Below are 20360 nucleotides of genomic sequence, written 5' to 3' on the forward strand. Positions count from 1 at the left end.
AACGGAGTGAGTTTGCTGCACTGAATGCAAAGGGGCCAAATTGTCTCATCTTCTCTCCATTCAGGTTCCTACAATATAGAATCCTCTCAGTATCTTCTATATAAGAGAATATTCCTGATTGATCCATCAAGGATGGAAAGAGACAGGAACAAGATGGCGGAAAGTCTATTAAATCTCACCCTAGAGATCATCTACCAGCTTACTGGAGAGGTGAGAGATTCTGATGATGTCATCATGACATCATTCTTATCTATAGTAATAACAGATGATATGACTGGAGAGGTGATGGACTCTGGACATGTATGTAGTGAGATTTATTAATGTGTCTCCCCATAACCAGGATTACACAGTAGTGAAGAAGACCTCTAGTGGGCGCTGTCAGACCCTTGTATTTGATGGATGGAGAGGAACCCTGAGCCCATTCCCGGGGCCTCCACCTCACCCCCTGATACAGGAGAAGATCAATGGACAGAAGATCCTAGGACTCACCCACAAGATGCTGGAGCTGCTGACTGGAGAGGTGACAGTGCTGGGAATGCTGGGACATTATACAGTAACTGGAGGGGTCGGGGGGATGACTGTATCATTGTGTTGTCAGGTTCCTATAAGGTGTCAGGATGTCGCTGTCTATTTCTCCATGGAGGAGTGGGAGTATTTAGAAGGACACAAGGATCTGTACAAGGAGGTGATGATGGAGGACCAGCAGCCCCTCACATCAGCAGGTAATAGATATGACTATATACACATGGACTTCCATTATTTGTATCTACAGAATGAATTCAGTCCCTGTCTGTGTTTCCTACAGGTAGATCCAGTAAGAGGACAACACCGGAGAGATGTCCCAGTCCTCTTCTTCCACAGGATGATGATCAGGTAGATGGAGATATTCCCTATGATGTGTAGACGGGCTGTGACATCCTTGTGTCTGTGGTTTTCTGCATGTCGTAGTCATTCACCGTATTCTGCTGCTCAGACTGACCCTCCTGTTATTCTGTAATTCTATTGCAGTTGTTTTCCAGTAGAAAATGGAGCAATTGCTCTGGATCCTGCAGTGATGAATAACACGTCTGTTCCATAGTTTCACTATCACTAAGATGTCTCTTCTTCCTGCCCCCAGTATCTTATATTGTGTGACATCATCATTGTAATCTCTCCACCTACCACTCATTATTGGCTGAGAGGCTGACAGGTGATGTCATGTGATGCCCGGATGTCACACACGTGTCTCCTCTGTATTTTCACTGGACAATACATGTCATGACGGCTGTTTTAGTTCCCCCTAGAGCAATCGCATAGTATTCAGTTTAGTTAAAGACCAATTTATAATATTCAGGTTGAATGTGACTCCTAACGAATCGATTCTCCCATCTGTACTCTCTGCTGACATCTACTTTATCTGTATTACAGAATTTCCATCAAGATAAAGATCTGAGCACTATTAATACTACAGAGCCCTATGTGAGTGGTGATGAGGAGTGTGAGGAGGACATTCCTACAGGGAACCGCCCAGGTGAGGAGTCACCACTATATAGAAGGGGACTGCAGGTGCAATTGGGCCTAAATGCCCAACAAAAGCCTAAAAAATGAAACCTAAGATTTCTCGGTAGAAGTCCCTGGGTCTATAAAAGTGCTGCCCAGCGAGGCAGAAGGGGGTATTGGACTGGCACGGGCTACGCTCATGATACTGGGAGACCAATAGGGAAAAACAACAGAAGGAAGAATAGACCAACAACAGAGGTGGGAGGGGGGAGAGGGAGGAAAAGGAAGAGAAGGGTACCATGGAGCCCATCAGTGTAGGAAGAACTGGCTGAGGAGGAAAATTTTCCCTCCCAAACAGAGGAGTTTAGGAAATCAAGTTACAAAATTTGTCAAACTCCTGAAACAGAATCTATGGCTTTCAAACAATTATAGCTTTCGAGAATTGTGGAGGAATCTACCGCCACCAATGTCTCCATTGTCTGGATTTGGCTGAGTTGCCTAATCCACTCAACTACAGTAGGGGCGTGAGAGCTATGCCAATGGCTAGGAATAACTGATTTAGCAACCATAACCTGTGGAAGCGACTCAGGCAGTGGAAGATCAGTGTAGAAGATACTTCTAAGGTTATGTCATTCAAAAATAGTAAAAAAAAAATTTTCATGGCAGATGACTGTACCAGGAGCTCAGAGGGACATCTGATATCTACAGATTATAAAGCAGGGGATCATGGTATCACACAAGATCCATATGAAGAACATGCCATTACGCCAGATATACCCTCAGCCCATCAGGAGAAAGATATTTCTTCTAATTCATCACAGTCTGTTAAGAAAAATACAAGACGTAGAAGGAGTGTTATACATCAGAGAACTCACACAGGAGAGAAGCCATATTCATGCCCAGAATGTAGGAAATGTTTTACTCGGAAATCACATCTTTCTCGACATCAAAGACTTCACACAGGAGAGAAGCCTTATTCATGTCCAGAATGTGGGAAATGTTTTAGCGCTACATCACAACTTGTTCAACATCAGAAAATTCATACAAGAGAGAAGCCATATTCATGCCCAGAATGTGGGAAATGTTTTACTCAGAAAGCAAATCTTGCTAGACATCGAAGACTTCACACAGGAGAGAAGCCTTATTCATGTCCAGAATGTGAGAAATGTTTTAGCTCTACATCAGAACTTGTTCAACATCAAAGAACTCACACAGGAGAAAAGCCATTTTCATGCCAAGAATGTGAAAAATGTTTTGCTCAGAAAGCACATCTTGTTAAACATCAAAGAACTCACACAGGGGAGAAGCCATTTTCATGTTCAGAATGTGAAAAATGTTTTATTTCTAAAGCAGAAATGATTGCACATCATAAACTTCACACAGGGGAGAAGCCCTTTTCATGCATGGAATGCGAGAAATGCTTTAGATCTAATTCAGAACTTACTAGACATCGAAAGATACATATAGGGAAGAAGCCATATTCATGCCCAGAATGTGGGAAATGTTTTATCTCTAAATCATACCTTGTTATACATCAAAGAACTCACACAGGAGAGAAGCCATATTCATGTTCAGAATGTGAGAGATGTTTTAGTCATAAATCAAGACTTGTTGACCATCAAAAAATTCACACAGGGGAGAACCTATATTCATGCCCAGAATGTGAGAAATATTTTACCTCTAAAGCAAAATTTGTTATACATCAAAGAGTTCACACAGGGGAAAAACCATATTCATGTTCAGAATGTGAGAAATGTTTTCTCTCTAATTCTAAACTTGTCCAACATCATAAGATTCACACAGGGGTGAAGCCATATGCATGCCCAGAATGTGGGAAATGTTTTTCTCAGAAATCAAGTCTTGTTCAACATCAAAAGATTCACACTGGGGAGAAACCATTTTCATGTTCAGAATGTGAGAAATACTTTGCTAAGAAATCAAAACTTTTGAGACATCAAAAGATACACACAGGAGAGAAGCCATATTCATGCCCAGAATGTTTGAAATGCTTTATCTCTAAATCAGACCTTGTTAGACATCAAAAGACTCACACGAGGGAGAAGCCATATTCATGTTCAGAATGTGAGAAATCCTTTCTCTCTAATTCTGAACTTGTTATACATCATAAGGTTCACACAGGGGAGAAGCCATATGCATGCCCAGAATGTGGCAAATGTTTTTCTCAGAAATTAAGTCTTGTTCAACATCAAAACATTCACACTGGGGAGAAGCCATATTCATGCCCAGAATGTGGGAAATGTTTTATTCAGAAATCAAATCTTGTTAAACATCAAATATCTCACACTGGGGAGAAGCCATATTCATGCTCAGAATGTGGGAAATGTTTTTCTCAGAAATCAAGTCTTGTTCAACATCAAAAGATTCACACTGGGGAGAAACCATTTTCATGTTCAGAATGTGGGAAAGACTTTGCTAAGAAATCACAACTTTTTAGCCATCAAAAGATACACACAGGAGAGAGGCCATATTCATGCCCAGAATGTTTGAAATGCTTTATCTCTAAATCAGAAATTGTTAGACATCAAAAGACTCACACGGGGGAGAAGCCATATTCATGCATGGAATGCGAGAAATGTTTTATATCTAATTCAGAACTTACTAGACATCAAAAGATACACACAGGAGAGAAGCCATATTCATGCCCAGAATGTGGGAAATGTTTTATCTCTAAATCATACCTTGTTATACATCAAAGAACTCACACAGGAGAGAAGCCATATTCATGTTCAGAATGTGGGAAATGTTTTATTTGTAAATCAAAACTTGTTAAACATGAAAAAATTCACACAGGATAGAAGCCATGTTCATGCCCAGAATGTGGGAAATGTTTTATCTCTAAATCATACCTTGTTATACATCAAAGAACTCACACAGGAGAGAAGCCATATTCATGTTCAGAATGTGGGAAATGTTTTATTTGTAAATCAAAACTTGTTAAACATGAAAAAATTCACACAGGATAGAAGCCATGTTCATGCCCAGAATGTGGGAAATGTTTTACCTTTAAAATCAATCTGTTTAAACATCAGGAAAATCACTCAGAAGAAAATTATTTTTTTCATGAATGTTTTATCCCCCCCCCTTTTTCATTCACATCATAAAACATAAACAGCTCATCTAGGGTGGGAGCCATTTTCTTTTTTTTGTTAAAGGGTTTGTCCCATCTCAAGGATTCTAAATCTAAATTGGTAGTTTATGTAAATTGAAGCCTTTTCCTAAATATATTGCTTTAGAAATTCTGCTTTGTTTGCCTGGTATGTGACTTTAGTATTGCCATTGTTTACACATCGTTGCTATAACCAAGGACCTGGGAGATAGGACAAGTGACATCACTGACTGCTGTTGCTGGCAGGACAATTAACTTAGATAATTGCAGTTTGCTGATAAAGCCCGGTCTGTTATCTCTCTAAGTAAAAACACATTGAGTGTTATGTCCAAGATTATCTGATGTGTATAAGTGTTGTGTGTTCAGCAAGAGGGAGGGGGAGAGAAGAGAGATACGGGAAACGAGCAGAAGACACTGCAGGCAGACTGCTGAGACACTGAGATGGGAAGACCCCTTTAGGCCGGGGCCCCATGGGACGTAAACGCCGCAATTTGCCCACAGCGGAGACGCTGCGTGGAAAAATCGCTGTGTTTTACAGTGCAAGCAAAGGGGGTGGGATTCATGCGAATTCCATGGCCAATTTGTGGAAGAAATTGCTGCGGCTTTGCAAATCGCAGCATGTCAATTATATGTACGGAAACGCCGGTGGCTTTCCCGTAGATATAATGTTAAGAGAAAATCCGCGGAGGAAAACTCTGCGAACTTTCTGTTGAAAGTGCTGCGGAAAGAACTGCAGTGCGTTCACGCCGCGGTTCTTTCCGCAGCGCTTTAGCTCTGCAATTACGGCCCGTGGGGCCTTAGCCTTAAACTCATTGACAATTAGAATAAGAATAATACATTTGGATTTGAATCACACCTGTATTTTTGTGGCAGTCCTTTATATTTGGCAAGTCTGGAGTGACGAGAGGCATTTTTTTGGCCTATACTGTTTTAAATTCTTCTGTATATTCTTCTAAAGTACCGTATACAATAAAACCTCTGCAGATGCAGTAACAGACATTGATGATGAGAAATCCCAGCAGGCCTATCTCAATCTGTCCTGTGTAATCGGTATGGTAAGGACTATGTGCAGGCTAATGCTAAGTCAATTAGTGCTCATCTAATTAGTAAACCAGGGGCACTGACCATTGCAGACATGGCGGCAGCGGACCTGGCTAATCAAAAAAGATGACGTCGCAGGTGAGAGGTTGCAGGAAGTAGCTTAGAGGTTGGGGGGGGGGGGGGCAAACATATGGTGAGGTTCATGATTCTGTTGTCAGACTCTCGGAGTCACAACTTACAAATTACACTGTATTTCTCTTGTTTATTGAAGAGTTAAAAATCTGCTTCTCCATATTAATCAGAATATGTGCTCAAGACAGATAATAAACCAGATCGTAATAAAGTCATAAACTTCTATTAATACAGAACAGATCGAGTTAATAGTAGGTAGTCATGAGGACTTCAACCTTCCACAACACGACATGACATAACCTGAAGTAGCCCCAGAATATATCAGACGAGGGGGGACTTTCCTAATTTAGGAGTGGTTATGTCATACATTTATATTGAAACTGCTGATTCAGAATGTTTCATGATTAATCAAATGTACGCTGAGAGGAAAGAGTTAACCAAAGATGAAGAACTCAAGGAGAACATTTTTGTCTTATCTGCTTTTTGCTATAGAAGAAGGTCACCCACGTAGGGAAAGGACTGATTAATAGTTTTTTTGGCTTTGAACCACCAAGTGCAGATGGCTCGTTACCTTGAATATATTTTTGTATAATCAATCACTTATTGCATATTTTAGATAACGCTTAAGAAACTGTGTATAAATAAAGCATGAACCTTTTCTTAGGCGCGCACACGCCATCTTATGTGCAGATACAGTTGTCTGTGTCTTCATTTTAAGTATATGGTGAGGGAGTAGGGATCCGGACCCTAGACTCCAACTAATTTGGAAACAGTCAACAACAGCTGGCCTTCTTTAGGAAAGCCAACTTATCAACGCCTATACCTGTATGTTATTTTGATTTGATTTTTATTTTGATATGATTTGATTTATTTTGATTTGATTGATTTGATTTGATTATTAATCAAATGTACGCCTATATACGCCTATAATCAAATGTACGCCTATATATGTACCATAGCCAGTGGCGTAACTACCGTGGTAGCAGCAGTAGCAGCTGCCACAGGGCCCGGGCCATTAGGGGACCCGGTGACAGCCGCTACCGCTGCGGTTTTTTTTCAATAGGCAGTTACGGGCCCTATTCACTTGCCGATCCTGGCTGGGCCGGGATCGGCAAGTGACACCGCGGGCCCCACAAGGGCTATCATTATACTCGGGGGTCTTTGCAGACCCCCGAGTATAATGATCGGCGGACCGGAGAGGTAAGGGAACATAAAAAAACTGTTACTTACCTCTCCGCGATCCTGCCAGGCCTCCGTCCTACTGCTGTCTGACGTCTCTGACGTCACATGAACCCGGCATGCTTCCCGGGTCATGTGACGTCCGACGTCATTAACGAAGGACGCGAGAGGAGGATAGTACAGCACAGGAGCCGGGGAACAGGTAAGAAGCAACAGTGTTTTTTTGTTTTTTTTTATGTTTTTATTTCCCGGGTCTCCGATTATTATACTCTGGGGTCTGAAAAGTATAATAATTGTTTATGGGTGTCCACAGAGGAACGTAATACTGTGTACAGGGGACACTATTGGGGTTAATACTGTGTGTGCGGGGGACACTATTGGGGTTAATACTGTGTGTGCAGGGGACACTATTGGGGTTAATACTGTGTGTGCAGGGGACACTATTGGGGTTAATACTGTGTGTGCAGGGGACACTATAGGGGTTAATACTGTGTGCAGGGGACACTATTGGGGTTAATACTGTGTGTGCAGGGGACACTATTGGGGTTAATACTGTGTGTGCAGGGGACACTATTGGGGTTAATACTGTGTGTGCAGGGGACACTATTGGGGTTAATACTGTGTGTGCAGGGGACACTATTGGGGTTAATACTGTGTGTGCAGGGGACACTATTGGGGTTAATACTGTGTGTGCAGGGGACACTATTGGGGTTAATACTGTGTGTGCAGGGGACACTATTGGGGTTAATACTGTGTGCAGGGGCAAGTAAGGGACATAATAGAGTGCGGAGGAGGGGGTCGGTCGAGGTCTTCGGCGTCAGTTGGGATGGGGGGGGCCCCATGTCAAAAGTTCGCCACGGGGCCCCGCCATTCCTAGTTACGCCACTGACCATAGCCTATGAACGCCTACCAAAATGGCTAGAAGAAGGCTCGATGTACACAATAAACTTATGTTTTAGCTCAGATTCATCTTGTCTCTGTGTGGATTGCATCACTTGACGGCCCAGGCCTACCCGGAATTTGGAATCCATCCAATATACCTATTACCGTATATACTCGAGTATAAGCCGACTTGAATATAAGCCGAGACCCATAATTTTACCACAAAAATTTGGGGTATTATTGACTGGAGTATAAGCCTAGGGGGGAAATGCAGCAGCTACTGGAAAATTTCAAAAATTAAAATGGCCGGAGTTCTTGGGTGCAGTAGTTGCTGGGGAAGGGGAGGGGGTGTTTTTGGTTGTCTGTCTGCCTCTTCCCTGAGCTTGAGGACTGTTTTTTTTTCCTCCACTTGGAATTCAGCCTGGCTGAATGTAGCGCATCTGCAGTGCCCCTATTAACCCCTTCCCGACGGAACAGGAGCACTGCAGATCCCCTATATTCAGCCTGGCTGTAGTCAGGCTGAATTCCAAGTGTGTGTGTGTGGGGGGGAGGGGAACAGTCTCAGGGAAGGGGCAGTTAGACAACTTTTTTTTCCCGCTACGGCGTTTACCGTACAGGAAAAATATTTGATAGGTATGTAGAGGGTTTTTGGACACAGGGAGACCTAACGTGTGTGTGTTTCACAGCATTAGCAGTATTCGTTTTATATGTGTTCTAGGGAAAGGGGGGTGATTTGAATTTTTAATACTTTTATTTATTTATTTATTTTTTTTAACTTTTATTTTTTTTTTTTGCATTTATTAGACCCCCTAGGGGTCTTGAACCCCAGTGAACCCCACTAATGAAATGCATTACATAGAGCAGCCTGCAAAAGAAAAGCACTGCCGGCCGGGGAACCTGTACAGAAGCGCTGAGGGGAATCCCCGGCTGCCAGGCAGCCGCAGTTCCCCTTCAGGTCCGGCGGCCGAGGTTTTCCTTCAGGTCCGTCCTCAGCGCTCCTGCCGGCGGCAGGGGATCCCCCTCAGTGCTTAAGTTTCACACTTGAGAGAGCGGTCAGGCCCACTCCCTCCTCTCTCCAGGGGCATGGCAGCACCTGCCGCTTCCCCGCAGAGGTTCCCCCTCAGAGGCTTCAAGTTCCACCCGCGGAGGGCACCTCTGCTGTAACTCTTACAGCGGAGATGCTAGAGCTCATGAGCTCCGGCATTACCACTGTTAGGCTGGTCTTACACGACCGTAGTGGTTTTTGCGGATCCGCAACACAAATTTCACTTTAAAAATTAATTCCGCAGACATCCGCAAAGTGCATCTGCAACGTTCCGTGTGTATCAGTATTATGCGGATTCGCAAAAAACAAAACACACCACAAAACACACATGTTGATATCCGCAATTGCGGATATACACTGATGTATGTTCAGTGTATATCCACAAAAATGCACGCGCCCATAGACTTCTATTGGACCTTCCGTGTCGTGCCGTAAAAGCACGGCCATTACGGACATGCGGTATACTGTCCAGACCACGGTTGCGGCATGCCACACCACGGACAAAATCAACAATCGTGTAAGAGGCCTAATAGAAAATGATGGGACCGTAAATGGTCCGCAATTTTGAACCCGCAATTGCGGACCATTTGCGGTGCAAAACTACGGTCGTGTAAGACCAGCCTAAGAGTTACAGGAGCAGACCAGACCAGCGCCATTATAGCTAAGGACCTGGCATACAGACACCGGGGCGGGTGCCGGGCTGCAGGAGTGTGGTGATGCTATTCATTTCAAACTGCAAAAGTACTTGCAGTACTTCTGCTAGCAGACACACGCAGGGTGCGGGCCTGAGCTTACGTGGTCACGTAACCCAACGTATGATTGAGATGTGGGGGGGTAGAGTCTGCGTTCCGGGCCTGCTAACAGAAGTACCGTAAGTACTTCTGCAGTTTGAAATAAATAGCATCGCCACGCTCCTACCAGGAACGTGATGATGCTGCTGCCCGGTACCCACCCCGGTGTCTGGATGCTTGGTCTGGATGCTGGGTCTGTAACTATAATTTGCTGTAATGACTCGTGTATAAGCCGAGGCGGGCTTTTTCAGCACAAAAATTGTGCTGAAAAATTCGGCTTATACTCGAGTATATACGGTAGTCTGATTTTAGATTTTAACTTCACAGTGTTCTTCCATCTTTTTATTGTAAAGCACTCTACATTTTTTTACATATATTAAACTAGCTATACCCGTGACTTCATCCTTGTGCGGCCTTTTGTCCCCCACACCCCTTTCCTTGCGGCCGCCGTGGGCCTCTCCCACACAGCCCCGCTGCTGTTTTCCCAGCTCCCCCCTAACTACCTAACCGCGCTCTCAGCCCCATCCTTACCTCCCACCCGTGCCCCCTCCCCTCTTTAGAGCCTACAGTGACCTTTCACATTGCCACCCCTGCGCCCACCACCACCCACCCATGACACCAGTGATCCTCCCATCCCCCCATTTAACCTATGCAATCGGCCTCCCTCCCTACGCACCCTCAGCTCTCTGTTCCCAATCCCCCTCCCCAATCAACCCCCCCAGGCCCTCTCCCAAACCCCCACCACCAGCACACCAACTCATGAACCCCCCACCCAACACACCAACTCTTGAACCCCCCTAAGGAAAGTGCCGTTCACAGAACTCGCAGTACTCACCTTGTAGATGCTGGTGAGCAGGGGTGTAACTACCGTGGTAGCAGCAGTAGCAGCTGCCACAGGGCCCGGGCCATTAGGGGGCCCGGTGACAGCCGCTACCGCTGCGTTTTTTTTTTTTTTAAATAGTCCGTTACGGGCCCCATTACACCATACACCGCGGGCCCCACAAACACTATCATTATACTCGGGGGTCTTTGCAGACCCCCGAGTATAATGATCAGCGGACCGGGAGACATAAGGAACATAACAAACAGTGTTACTTACCTCTCCACGATCCTGCCTCCGGCCTCCCTCATTCGTGTCTGACGTCTCTGACGTCACATGACCCGGGTCTGCTTCCCGGGTCATGTGACGTCCGACGTCATTAATGCAGGACAAGAGCGGCAGCTGACAGCCTAAGAGCCAGGCACAGGTAAGCAACTGTTTTTTTTTAAAATGTTTTTATTCCCCCGGGTCTCCGATTATTATACTCTGGGGTCTGAAAAGACCCCGGAGTATAATAATTGTTTATGGATGTCCACAGTGGGACATAATACTGTGTGCAGGGGTCACTATGGGGTACAATACTGTGTGCAGGGGTCACTATTGGGGTTAATACTGTGTGCAGGGGACACTATTGGGGTTAATTCTGTGTGCAGGGGCCACTATTGGGGTTAATACTATGTGTGCAGGGGCCACTATTGGGGTTAATTCTGTGTGCAGGGGCCACTATTGGGGTTAATACTGTGTGCAGGGGTCACTATTGGGGTTAATACTGTGTGCAGGGGCCAATATTGGGGTTAATACTGTGTGCAGGGGCCACTATTGGGGTTAATACTGTGTGCGGGGGACACTATTGGGGTTAATACTATGTGTGCAGGGGCCACTATTGGGGTTAATACTGTGTGCAGGGGCCACTATTGGGGTTAATACTGTGTGCAGGGGACACTATTGGGGTTAATACTGTGTGCAGGGGACACTATTGGGGTTAATACTGTGTGTGCAGGGGACACTATTGGGGTTAATACTGTGTGCAGAGGACACTATGGGACATAATAGAGTTCTGAGGAGGGGGTCGGTTGAGGTCTTCGGCGTCAGTTTGGGGGGGCCCCATGTCAAAAGTTCGCCACGGGGCCCCGCCATTCCTAGTTACGCCACTGCTGGTGAGGTCTGCGTGTGGTGACCGCAACATGAGTCGGCAGCAGCGGGGAGTTTGGCAAGACGTCTATATTCCCGGCCGCACAGTTCACAGGAACGGGCGGCTCATGGCAGGGGCGACGTGGAGCCGGAGACAACTTTTGGGGGTCGCGGTACCGATTTGGGGTGAGTGAGACACATATAAAATAGCCTAAGTATCCTTCCTGGCCAATATGTAGGTGTGTGTGAAATTTCAAACCAATCCATGCAGCTGTTTGGGTGTGATTGAGGAACAAACATTCAAACACACAAACTTTCACATTTATAATATTAGTAAGGATCTAACATTGAATAGGATTGTCCTCTGTCTCTAATTTCCCCACAAATCCAAATAGTGAAGCCATGTTACCCTGCTGTGTGCTAGTTGATGGGCATTTAAGTATCGGAAGAGGATGGAGAAGGCCCTCAGGTAACCTAGGTACCTTCATCCTAGCACATGTCTCACAGGCAGAAACAAATTCATGTATAGCTTGAGACCAGGAAGGCCACTAGTAAGAGCGGAAGAGTAGGTAGTTAGTACCAGTGAGCGGGGATGTCCTGCTAAGGTTGAACAATGAATTTCTTACAAAACCGAAAGGGTTTTGGAAATCGCAGCATGTCCACTCCGCACATTTTCCCCCAATGTGTGGATGGAATTCACTAAAATCCCATTCACTTTGCAGGAAATGTAAATGTAAAATGTTGCATTTTTTTCGGTGACGTTTACACTGTGGCCACACCACGGCATTTTTTACGCTACATGAGGCCCAGCCTTAGCCTAACGCCCTACATTGCGGAAATGCAGCTTTTTTTGTTGCAGATTTTGTTGTGTTTTTTGAGCCAAAGCCAAGAATGGCTACAAATAGAATCCGAAATATATAGAAAGCTTTTATACTTCTAACGTCTGCTCAATCTAGTCTTGGCCTTGGTTCACAAAACCTCACCAAAATCTGCATGGGTGGCAGATATATGTGAAATCCTATCCCATCCTTTCCACTGGACAAGAAACATTTGCATGCGCTCATCACAATTCCTGATATGACAGCTGCGTTAAGCAGGGTGCAGGGTACAACGCAGACCGGGCCCGAGCACCAGGAACAGGTGTTACAATGGCTAGAGAATAATGCTTCCAGCTGCTTTTCCAGCAGGCGGTCAGCCACTACCTGCAGTCGTGTTCATACCCAAGAGTCTGCCCCTCCCCCTCCTTCCTCCCAACATGCCCAATCTTCCCAACAGAGTCATCCCACCCTTGCCCACTCCCAGGATCTTTTTTCGGGTCCTTTTACTGTCTCTCCCTCTGTTGAACCACTTCCCGAATCCCAGGAGCTACCAGACGACTTTGTGTGTACTGATGCCCAAACACTGGAGCATCTGCCATCACCTGGCAATTTTGTGGTTGTGGACCCGCAACCAGCATTTTCCATCCTCTGTGATGATGATGATGAGACACAGTTGCCATCAGGGCATGCTGTTGTCATGTGCGGTTTGCAGTAAGAGGAGAGTGAGCAATTGGAAGAGGAGGTGGTGGATGAAGAGGCCACCGACCCTAAACGGACACGGGTGATGTATAGCGGGGAAAGCAGTATAGATTTGGAGGCAAGCTAAGCAAGAAAAAAGGTGGCTACAGGCAGAGGCATGTCCAGAGGCAGCAAGGCCAAAGATTTTCCGTGTACTAGCCACTCATGCAAAACTCGCCCATGTTTCCAGACTTACGCGAGATCTCTCCGTGTCTTTGAGGAGTCCACCAAGAGGGTCAGCTTTGACGACGCACTACTGATTTTAACAATCCCACTCCTTTGTGTGATGAGGTGCCTAGTGTCACCAGTTACATGACAAATTTACTGCAGTTTGCACACTTTTCAAGTCTAAACTGAGTAGGGGATCTGAAAAGAGCAACCTTACCACCTTTTTTTGTGCTCTGTCATATGGAAGGCAAGCCCTGGGCTCAGTGGGAGAGAGCAAACGCAGGACAATCGTCGCTCGGCGTTGCCGACACTGCCTCTTCCGCTGTTTACACCAGCCTGGACACCTACACATCTGTCTCTGACACATTGGGGATTTCACCCTCATCCGCCCTTTTGGCCTGCACCATCATGCGCCTCTTCCCAGTGATAAGGAAATCAATATGAAATCCATATATGTTAATGTATATTCATCTGCCCTGTCCCTTTAAGTTAGAAATATAAGTTTTCCTCTGAAACACTAGTTCTCTAAGTTGTCGTTCTCTAAGTTGTCTGTGACCCATGGACCCATTTAGCAGAATCAGAGTAATAAAGTGTCTGGAATAAAATTGATAAGTGAGTGATTAAATATGATTAGAGAGCAAATACTGTTGAGCATTGGGAAGAATAGAACATTGAATAAACTTTGATATATCACACGGTTGAGTGACTAATAGGCACTTGATCAACCTCATTAGGTGAGAACGGTAGTTAGGACATTCATGATGATAGGGAAATTAATACATTTATATATATTCCATATATGTGTATACATTCTTTCCCATAACTTAAGCTGGTGACATGCCTCTCCATGTCAGCCTGACCCATCGTCCATATTAATCAGAATATTTGCAGACATAATGCTGCACCCTATAATAAACCAGATCATAATAAAGTCATAAACTTCTATTAATACAGTTCAGATAAAATTAATAGTGGCGAGTCATTGGGACTTTGCCTTGTCACGTAACACGATGATTTCAGCTAACATTACTTCATGTGGTGTGATAGAATTTACCTTTTTCCAAAAATTGTCATTGGATATTAAAATTGCTTATTCATATGTACGCCCACTTCTTTGGGTATAAGAGGAGATGATTTGTTCAATAAAGTATGCTTTTGCTCAGATTCAGCTTGTTTCTGTCATTGCATCACTGACGCTCCGGAGTGTGACATAATCTGGAATCCACCCAATATACCTATTGGTCTGATTTGAGGACCACCCTGACACCAGCCACTCTCCATCTCCCAGGCATTTCATTGCAGGCAGAAGTACAGCGCAAGCCACCCACATGCCCAAGCCTTTAACGGTCTCATCTAAAAACTGCTGGCCCTGGAGTTGTTGGCATTTATGCTTCTGGATACCCAGGCCTTCCATCACCAGATGGCAGCTGGGGCACTTATGCTGGGCCTAGCCGTTACTACTTCTCTTGGTGTGCTGTCCCTGCCTTGCGCCTGCATGTGTCCCAGAACAACAGTCGGACCCAGAGTTCCGCGTTTTGCTGCAAGGTCCACTTGGTCCACATCGACAAGCGCCTGCGGTCAGGGATTCTTCTTATCTTTAATGACAGGCCGGGTGAATGTAGTGGAGTCTGGGCCTGGGGTGCAAACTGGGGTGGCCTATCTCCTCTCCCAGCCCAAAATTCATGGCAGGGTTTCTCTGAAACCCTACTCCTGTGATGCAACCTCGACCCCAACTACGAGCTGGAAACGCTGTACCACTAGCGTGGGGAGATGTCAGCAGGCCGTGCTGAAGCTCATCAGCTTCGGGGACGGACAGCACACTGCTTCCGAGGTGAGGGATGCCATCCAGGATGATATGGCAATATGGTTTTCCCCGCTGCACCTGGACCCAGGTGCAGGTTTGCGTATGTGATAATGGCCGGAACCTGGTAGCAGATCTGGAGCTTGCCAGACTCAAACACGGTCCACACATGGCCCACAATTTCAACTTGTTGGTGCAAAGGTTCTTTGAAACCTACACCATTGTGCCTGATATACTGGTCAAAGTGCGGGCATTTTCGTAGGTGAGAAGTAGCCTCTACTAGGCAGAAAACATTCAGAGCACACTCCTGTCATCTTCGCACCGTTGGCTGGTGGAGGAAGACGAGGAGGATGAAGTGGCATTTTATGTCACTGTCCCACACAAGGCTTGAGGGTGAAGTTCAGTGCATCCCATTGCTTCAGCACGGATGGTGTGAAGTGGAAAATGGAGAAAATGGAGAGTTACAGTTGGGGGCAGCAAAGTCATGCCAAGTAACACACTGGCACACATGGCTGACTTCATGTTGGGTTGCTTTTCAAGAGATAAAAGCATAGTTCATATCATGGAGAGCAAACAATACTGGATTAAACAAAAAATTGGATTGAGCTGATATAGTGTGACTGAATTGCTGTGTTTATGGGGATAACGTCTATCCTTAGGGAGAGACCACCTTCTCAGGTGTGTGGAGACTTATACAGCCATAATTGCTCCACTGCAAGGGAACATGGGAAGAATATGCAAATCTGTCTCCCAAAATGTAAACAGGGAGACAGTGCCTCTGTTTTGCTGCCCTCTATAGCAAGCACCCTGAACATCATGCCCGATTTCCCAAAAGTCTTCACTGCATAATGCGAGGTTATAACCAAATCAATTTCTCAGCTATGGACGGCACCGTTTCTGTCTGGTTGGACTTCATCAGCGCAGCCTAGAGACAATTGATTTGGTTTAAGTGAGAGGCTGTGAGACCAGATTGTGGGGATAACGTCTATACTTAGGGAGAGACCACCTTCTCAGGTGTGTGGAGACTTATACAAGAATTGCTGTGTATCACACTTAGCTTTAGGGGGTAGACCCTTAAAAATTGGATTGAGCTGATATAGCCTGACTGAATTTCTGTCTCTCCCATCTAGGTTTTGGGGTTACACACGGTGAAAAACTGGATTGAGTGGACATAGCTTGACTGAATTTCTGTCTCTCCCACCTAGATTTTGGGGTTACACACCGTGAACAACTGGATTGAGCGGACATAGCTGGACTGAATTTCGGTGTCTCCCACCTAGGTTTTGGGGGATACACACCCTGGATATCTGGATTGAGCGTACATAGCCTGAGCTAATTGCTCTGTATCCCTGTTTTGGGGTTACACAGCCTGAAAAGCTGGTTTGCACATATAGCAAGAAGTAACTGCTCCTGCTAATTTGTGGTGGTGGGGGGAAACCCCCAAAAAAATCTGTTTGTCACGTATATAGCAAGAAGTAACTGCTCTGTATTCCTGCTAATTTGTAGGGGGGAAAACCCCTAAATAAAAGCTGTTTGTCACGTATATAGCAAGAAGTAACTGCTGTGGAATCGGGCTATTTTGTGTGCGAACACCCCTAATAAAAGCTGGTTGGAACGTATATAGCAAGAACTCTATACTCCTCTCCCTTTAGTATATAGCTCTGAAAAGAGCTGTTGTTTTTCTTCTGTTTTCCCTGCCTACTACAAGCTAATGCTTATCTAGCCCTCAGCAGATGTCTTTCTCTCCCTATCGCTCACCGCAAACAACAAAGAACAAAGTTCTTGTTGACAAACAACAAGAAATGGGTGGTCAGCTAGTCAGGGGGTCGGAACCAGCCAAGCAGCGAAGTTCAGAGCCTGAATCCAAAATATTAGTCAGTGGTAAAAACTAGAGATGAGCGAACACTAAAATGTTCGAGGTTCGAAATTCGATTCGAACAGCCGCTCACTGTTCGAGTGTTCGAATGGGTTTCGAACCCCATTATAGTCTATGGGGAACATAAACTCGTTAAGGGGGAAACCCAAATTCGTGTCTGGAGGGTCACCAAGTCCACTATGACACCCCAGGAAATGATACCAACACCCTGGAATGACACTGGGACAGCAGGGGAAGCATGTCTGGGGGCATAAAAGTCACTTTATTTCATGGAAATCCCTGTCAGTTTGCGATTTTCGCAAGCTAACTTTTCCCCATAGAAATGCATTGGCCAGTGCTGATTGGCCAGAGTACGGAACTCGACCAATCAGCGCTGGCTCTGCTGGAGGAGGCGGAGTCTAAGATAGCTCCACACCAGTCTCCATTCAGGTCCGACCTTAGACTCCGCCTCCTCCGGCAGAGCCAGCGCTGATTGGCCGAAGGCTGGCCAATGCATTCCTATGCGAATGCAGACTTAGCAGTGCTGAGTCAGTTTTGCTCAACTACACATCTGATGCACACTCGGCACTGCTACATCAGATGTAGCAATCTGATGTAGCAGAGCCGAGGGTGCACTAGAACCCCTGTGCAAACTCAGTTCACGCTAATAGAATGCATTGGCCAGCGCTGATTGGCCAATGCATTCTATTAGCCCGATGAAGTAGAGCTGAATGTGTGTGCTAAGCACACACATTCAGCACTGCTTCATCAAGCCAATACAATGCATTAGCCAGTGCTGATTGGCCAGAGTACGGAATTCGGCCAATCAGCGCTGGCTCTGCTGGAGGAGGCGGAGTCTAAGGTCGCTCCACACCAGTCTCCATTCAGGTCCGACCTTAGACTCCGCCTCCTCCGGCAGAGCCAGCGCTGATTGGCCGAAGGCTGGCCAATGCATTCCTATGCGAATGCAGACTTAGCAGTGCTGAGTCAGTTTTGCTCAACTACACATCTGATGCACACTCGGCACTGCTACATCAGATGTAGCAATCTGATGTAGCAGAGCCGAGGGTGCACTAGAACCCCTGTGCAAACTCAGTTCACGCTAATAGAATGCATTGGCCAGCGCTGATTGGCCAATGCATTCTATTAGCCCGATGAAGTAGAGCTGAATGTGTGTGCTAAGCACACACATTCAGCACTGCTTCATCAAGCCAATACAATGCATTAGCCAGTGCTGATTGGCCAGAGTACGGAATTCGGCCAATCAGCGCTGGCCAATGCATTCTATTAGCCCGATGAAGTAGAGCTGAATGTGTGTGCTAAGCACACACATTCAGCTCTACTTCATCGGGCTAATAGAATGCATTGGCCAGCGCTGATTGGCCAGAGTACGGAACTCGACCAATCAGCGCTGGCTCTGCTGGAGGAGGCGGAGTCTAAGGTCGGACCTGAATGGAGACTGGTGTGGAGCGATCTTAGACTCCGCCTCCTCCAGCAGAGCCAGCGCTGATTGGCCGAATTCCGTACTCTGGCCAATCAGCACTGGCTAATGCATTGTATTGGCGTGATGAAGCAGTGCTGAATGTGTGTGCTTAGCACACACATTCAGCTCTACTTCATCGGGCTAATAGAATGCATTGGCCAGCGCTGATTGGCCGAATTCCGTACTCTGGCCAATCAGTGCTGGCCAATGCATTCTATTAGCTTGATGAAGCAGAGTGTGCACAAGGGTTCAAGCGCACCCTCGGCTCTGATGTAGGAGAGCCGAGGGTGCACTTGAACCCTTGTGCACCCTCAGCTCTGCTACATCAGAGCCGAGGGTGCGCTTGAACCCTTGTGCACACTCTGCTTCATCAAGCTAATAGAATGCATTGGCCAGCGCTGATTGGCCAATGTATTCTATTAGCCTGATGAAGTAGAGCTGAATGTGTGTGCTAAGCACACACATTCAGCTCTACTTCATCGGGCTAATAGAATGCATTGGCCAGCGCTGATTGGCCAGAGTACGGAACTCGACCAATCAGCGCTGGCTCTGCTGGAGGAGGCGGAGTCTAAGATCGCTCCACACCAGTCTCCATTCAGGTCCGACCTTAGACTCCGCCTCCTCCAGCAGAGCCAGCGCTGATTGGCCGAATTCCGTACTCTGGCCAATCAGCACTGGCTAATGCATTGTATTGGCTTGATGAAGCAGTGCTGAATGTGTGTGCTTAGCACACACATTCAGCTCTACTTCATCGGGCTAATAGAATGCATTGGCCAATCAGCGCTGGCCAATGCATTCTATTAGCGTGAACTGAGTTTGCACAGGGGTTCTAGTGCACCCTCGGCTCTGCTACATCAGATTGCTACATCTGATGTAGCAGTGCCGAGTGTGCATCAGATGTGTAGTTGAGCAAAACTGACTCAGCACTGCTAAGTATGCATTCGCATAGGAATGCATTGGCCAGCCTTCGGCCAATCAGCGCTGGCTCTGCCGGAGGAGGCGGAGTCTAAGGTCGGACCTGAATGGAGACTGGTGTGGAGCGACCTTAGACTCCGCCTCCTCCAGCAGAGCCAGCGCTGATTGGCCGAATTCCGTACTCTGGCCAATCAGCACTGGCTAATGCATTCTATTGGCTTGATGAAGCAGTGCTGAATGTGTGTGCTTAGCACACACATTCAGCTCTACTTCATCGGGCTAATAGAATGCATTGGCCAATCAGCGCTGGCCAATGCATTCTATTAGCGTGAACTGAGTTTGCACAGGGGTTCTAGTGCACCCTCGGCTCTGCTACATCAGATTGCTACATCTGATGTAGCAGTGCCGAGTGTGCATCAGATGTGTAGTTGAGCAAAACTGACTCAGCACTGCTAAGTCTCTGCATTCGCATAGGAATGCATTGGCCAGCCTTCGGCCAATCAGCGCTGGCTCTGCCGGAGGAGGCGGAGTCTAAGGTCGGACCTGAATGGAGACTGGTGTGGAGCGATCTTAGACTCCGCCTCCTCCAGCAGAGCCAGCGCTGATTGGTCGAGTTCCGTACTCTGGCCAATCAGCGCTGGCCAATGCATTCTATTAGCCCGATGAAGTAGAGCTGAATGTGTGTGCTTAGCACACACATTCAGCTCTACTTCATCAGGCTAATAGAATACATTGGCCAATCAGCGCTGGCCAATGCATTCTATTAGCTTGATGAAGCAGAGTGTGCACAAGGGTTCAAGCGCACCCTCGGCTCTGATGTAGCAGAGCTGAGGGTGCACAAGGGTTCAAGTGCACCCTCGGCTCTCCTACATCAGAGCCGAGGGTGCGCTTGAACCCTTGTGCAGCCTCGGCTCTGCTACATCAGAGCCGAGGGTGCGCTTGAACCCTTGTGCAC

General features: G+C 46.4%; 2 protein-coding genes across 2 annotated transcripts in view; both read left to right on the plus strand.

Annotated features, from left to right (window-relative positions):
• The window catches only part of LOC142194383 (uncharacterized), a 386321-nt gene that overhangs the window by 82078 nt on the left and 283883 nt on the right, over positions 1-20360 (plus strand). The window lies entirely within an intron of this gene.
• Positions 69-4465, plus strand: LOC142189813 (uncharacterized). The gene is made up of 6 exons (XM_075262253.1): positions 69-210; positions 341-520; positions 599-722; positions 806-897; positions 1408-1510; positions 2146-4465. The coding sequence occupies exons 1-6, from the start codon at positions 133-135 to the stop codon at positions 4293-4295; spliced, it is 2727 nt and encodes a 908-aa protein (XP_075118354.1). The 5' UTR covers positions 69-132; the 3' UTR covers positions 4296-4465.

This window comes from Leptodactylus fuscus, chromosome 1 (genome assembly GCF_031893055.1).
Source record: "Leptodactylus fuscus isolate aLepFus1 chromosome 1, aLepFus1.hap2, whole genome shotgun sequence".
Lineage (NCBI taxonomy): Eukaryota > Metazoa > Chordata > Amphibia > Anura > Leptodactylidae > Leptodactylus > Leptodactylus fuscus.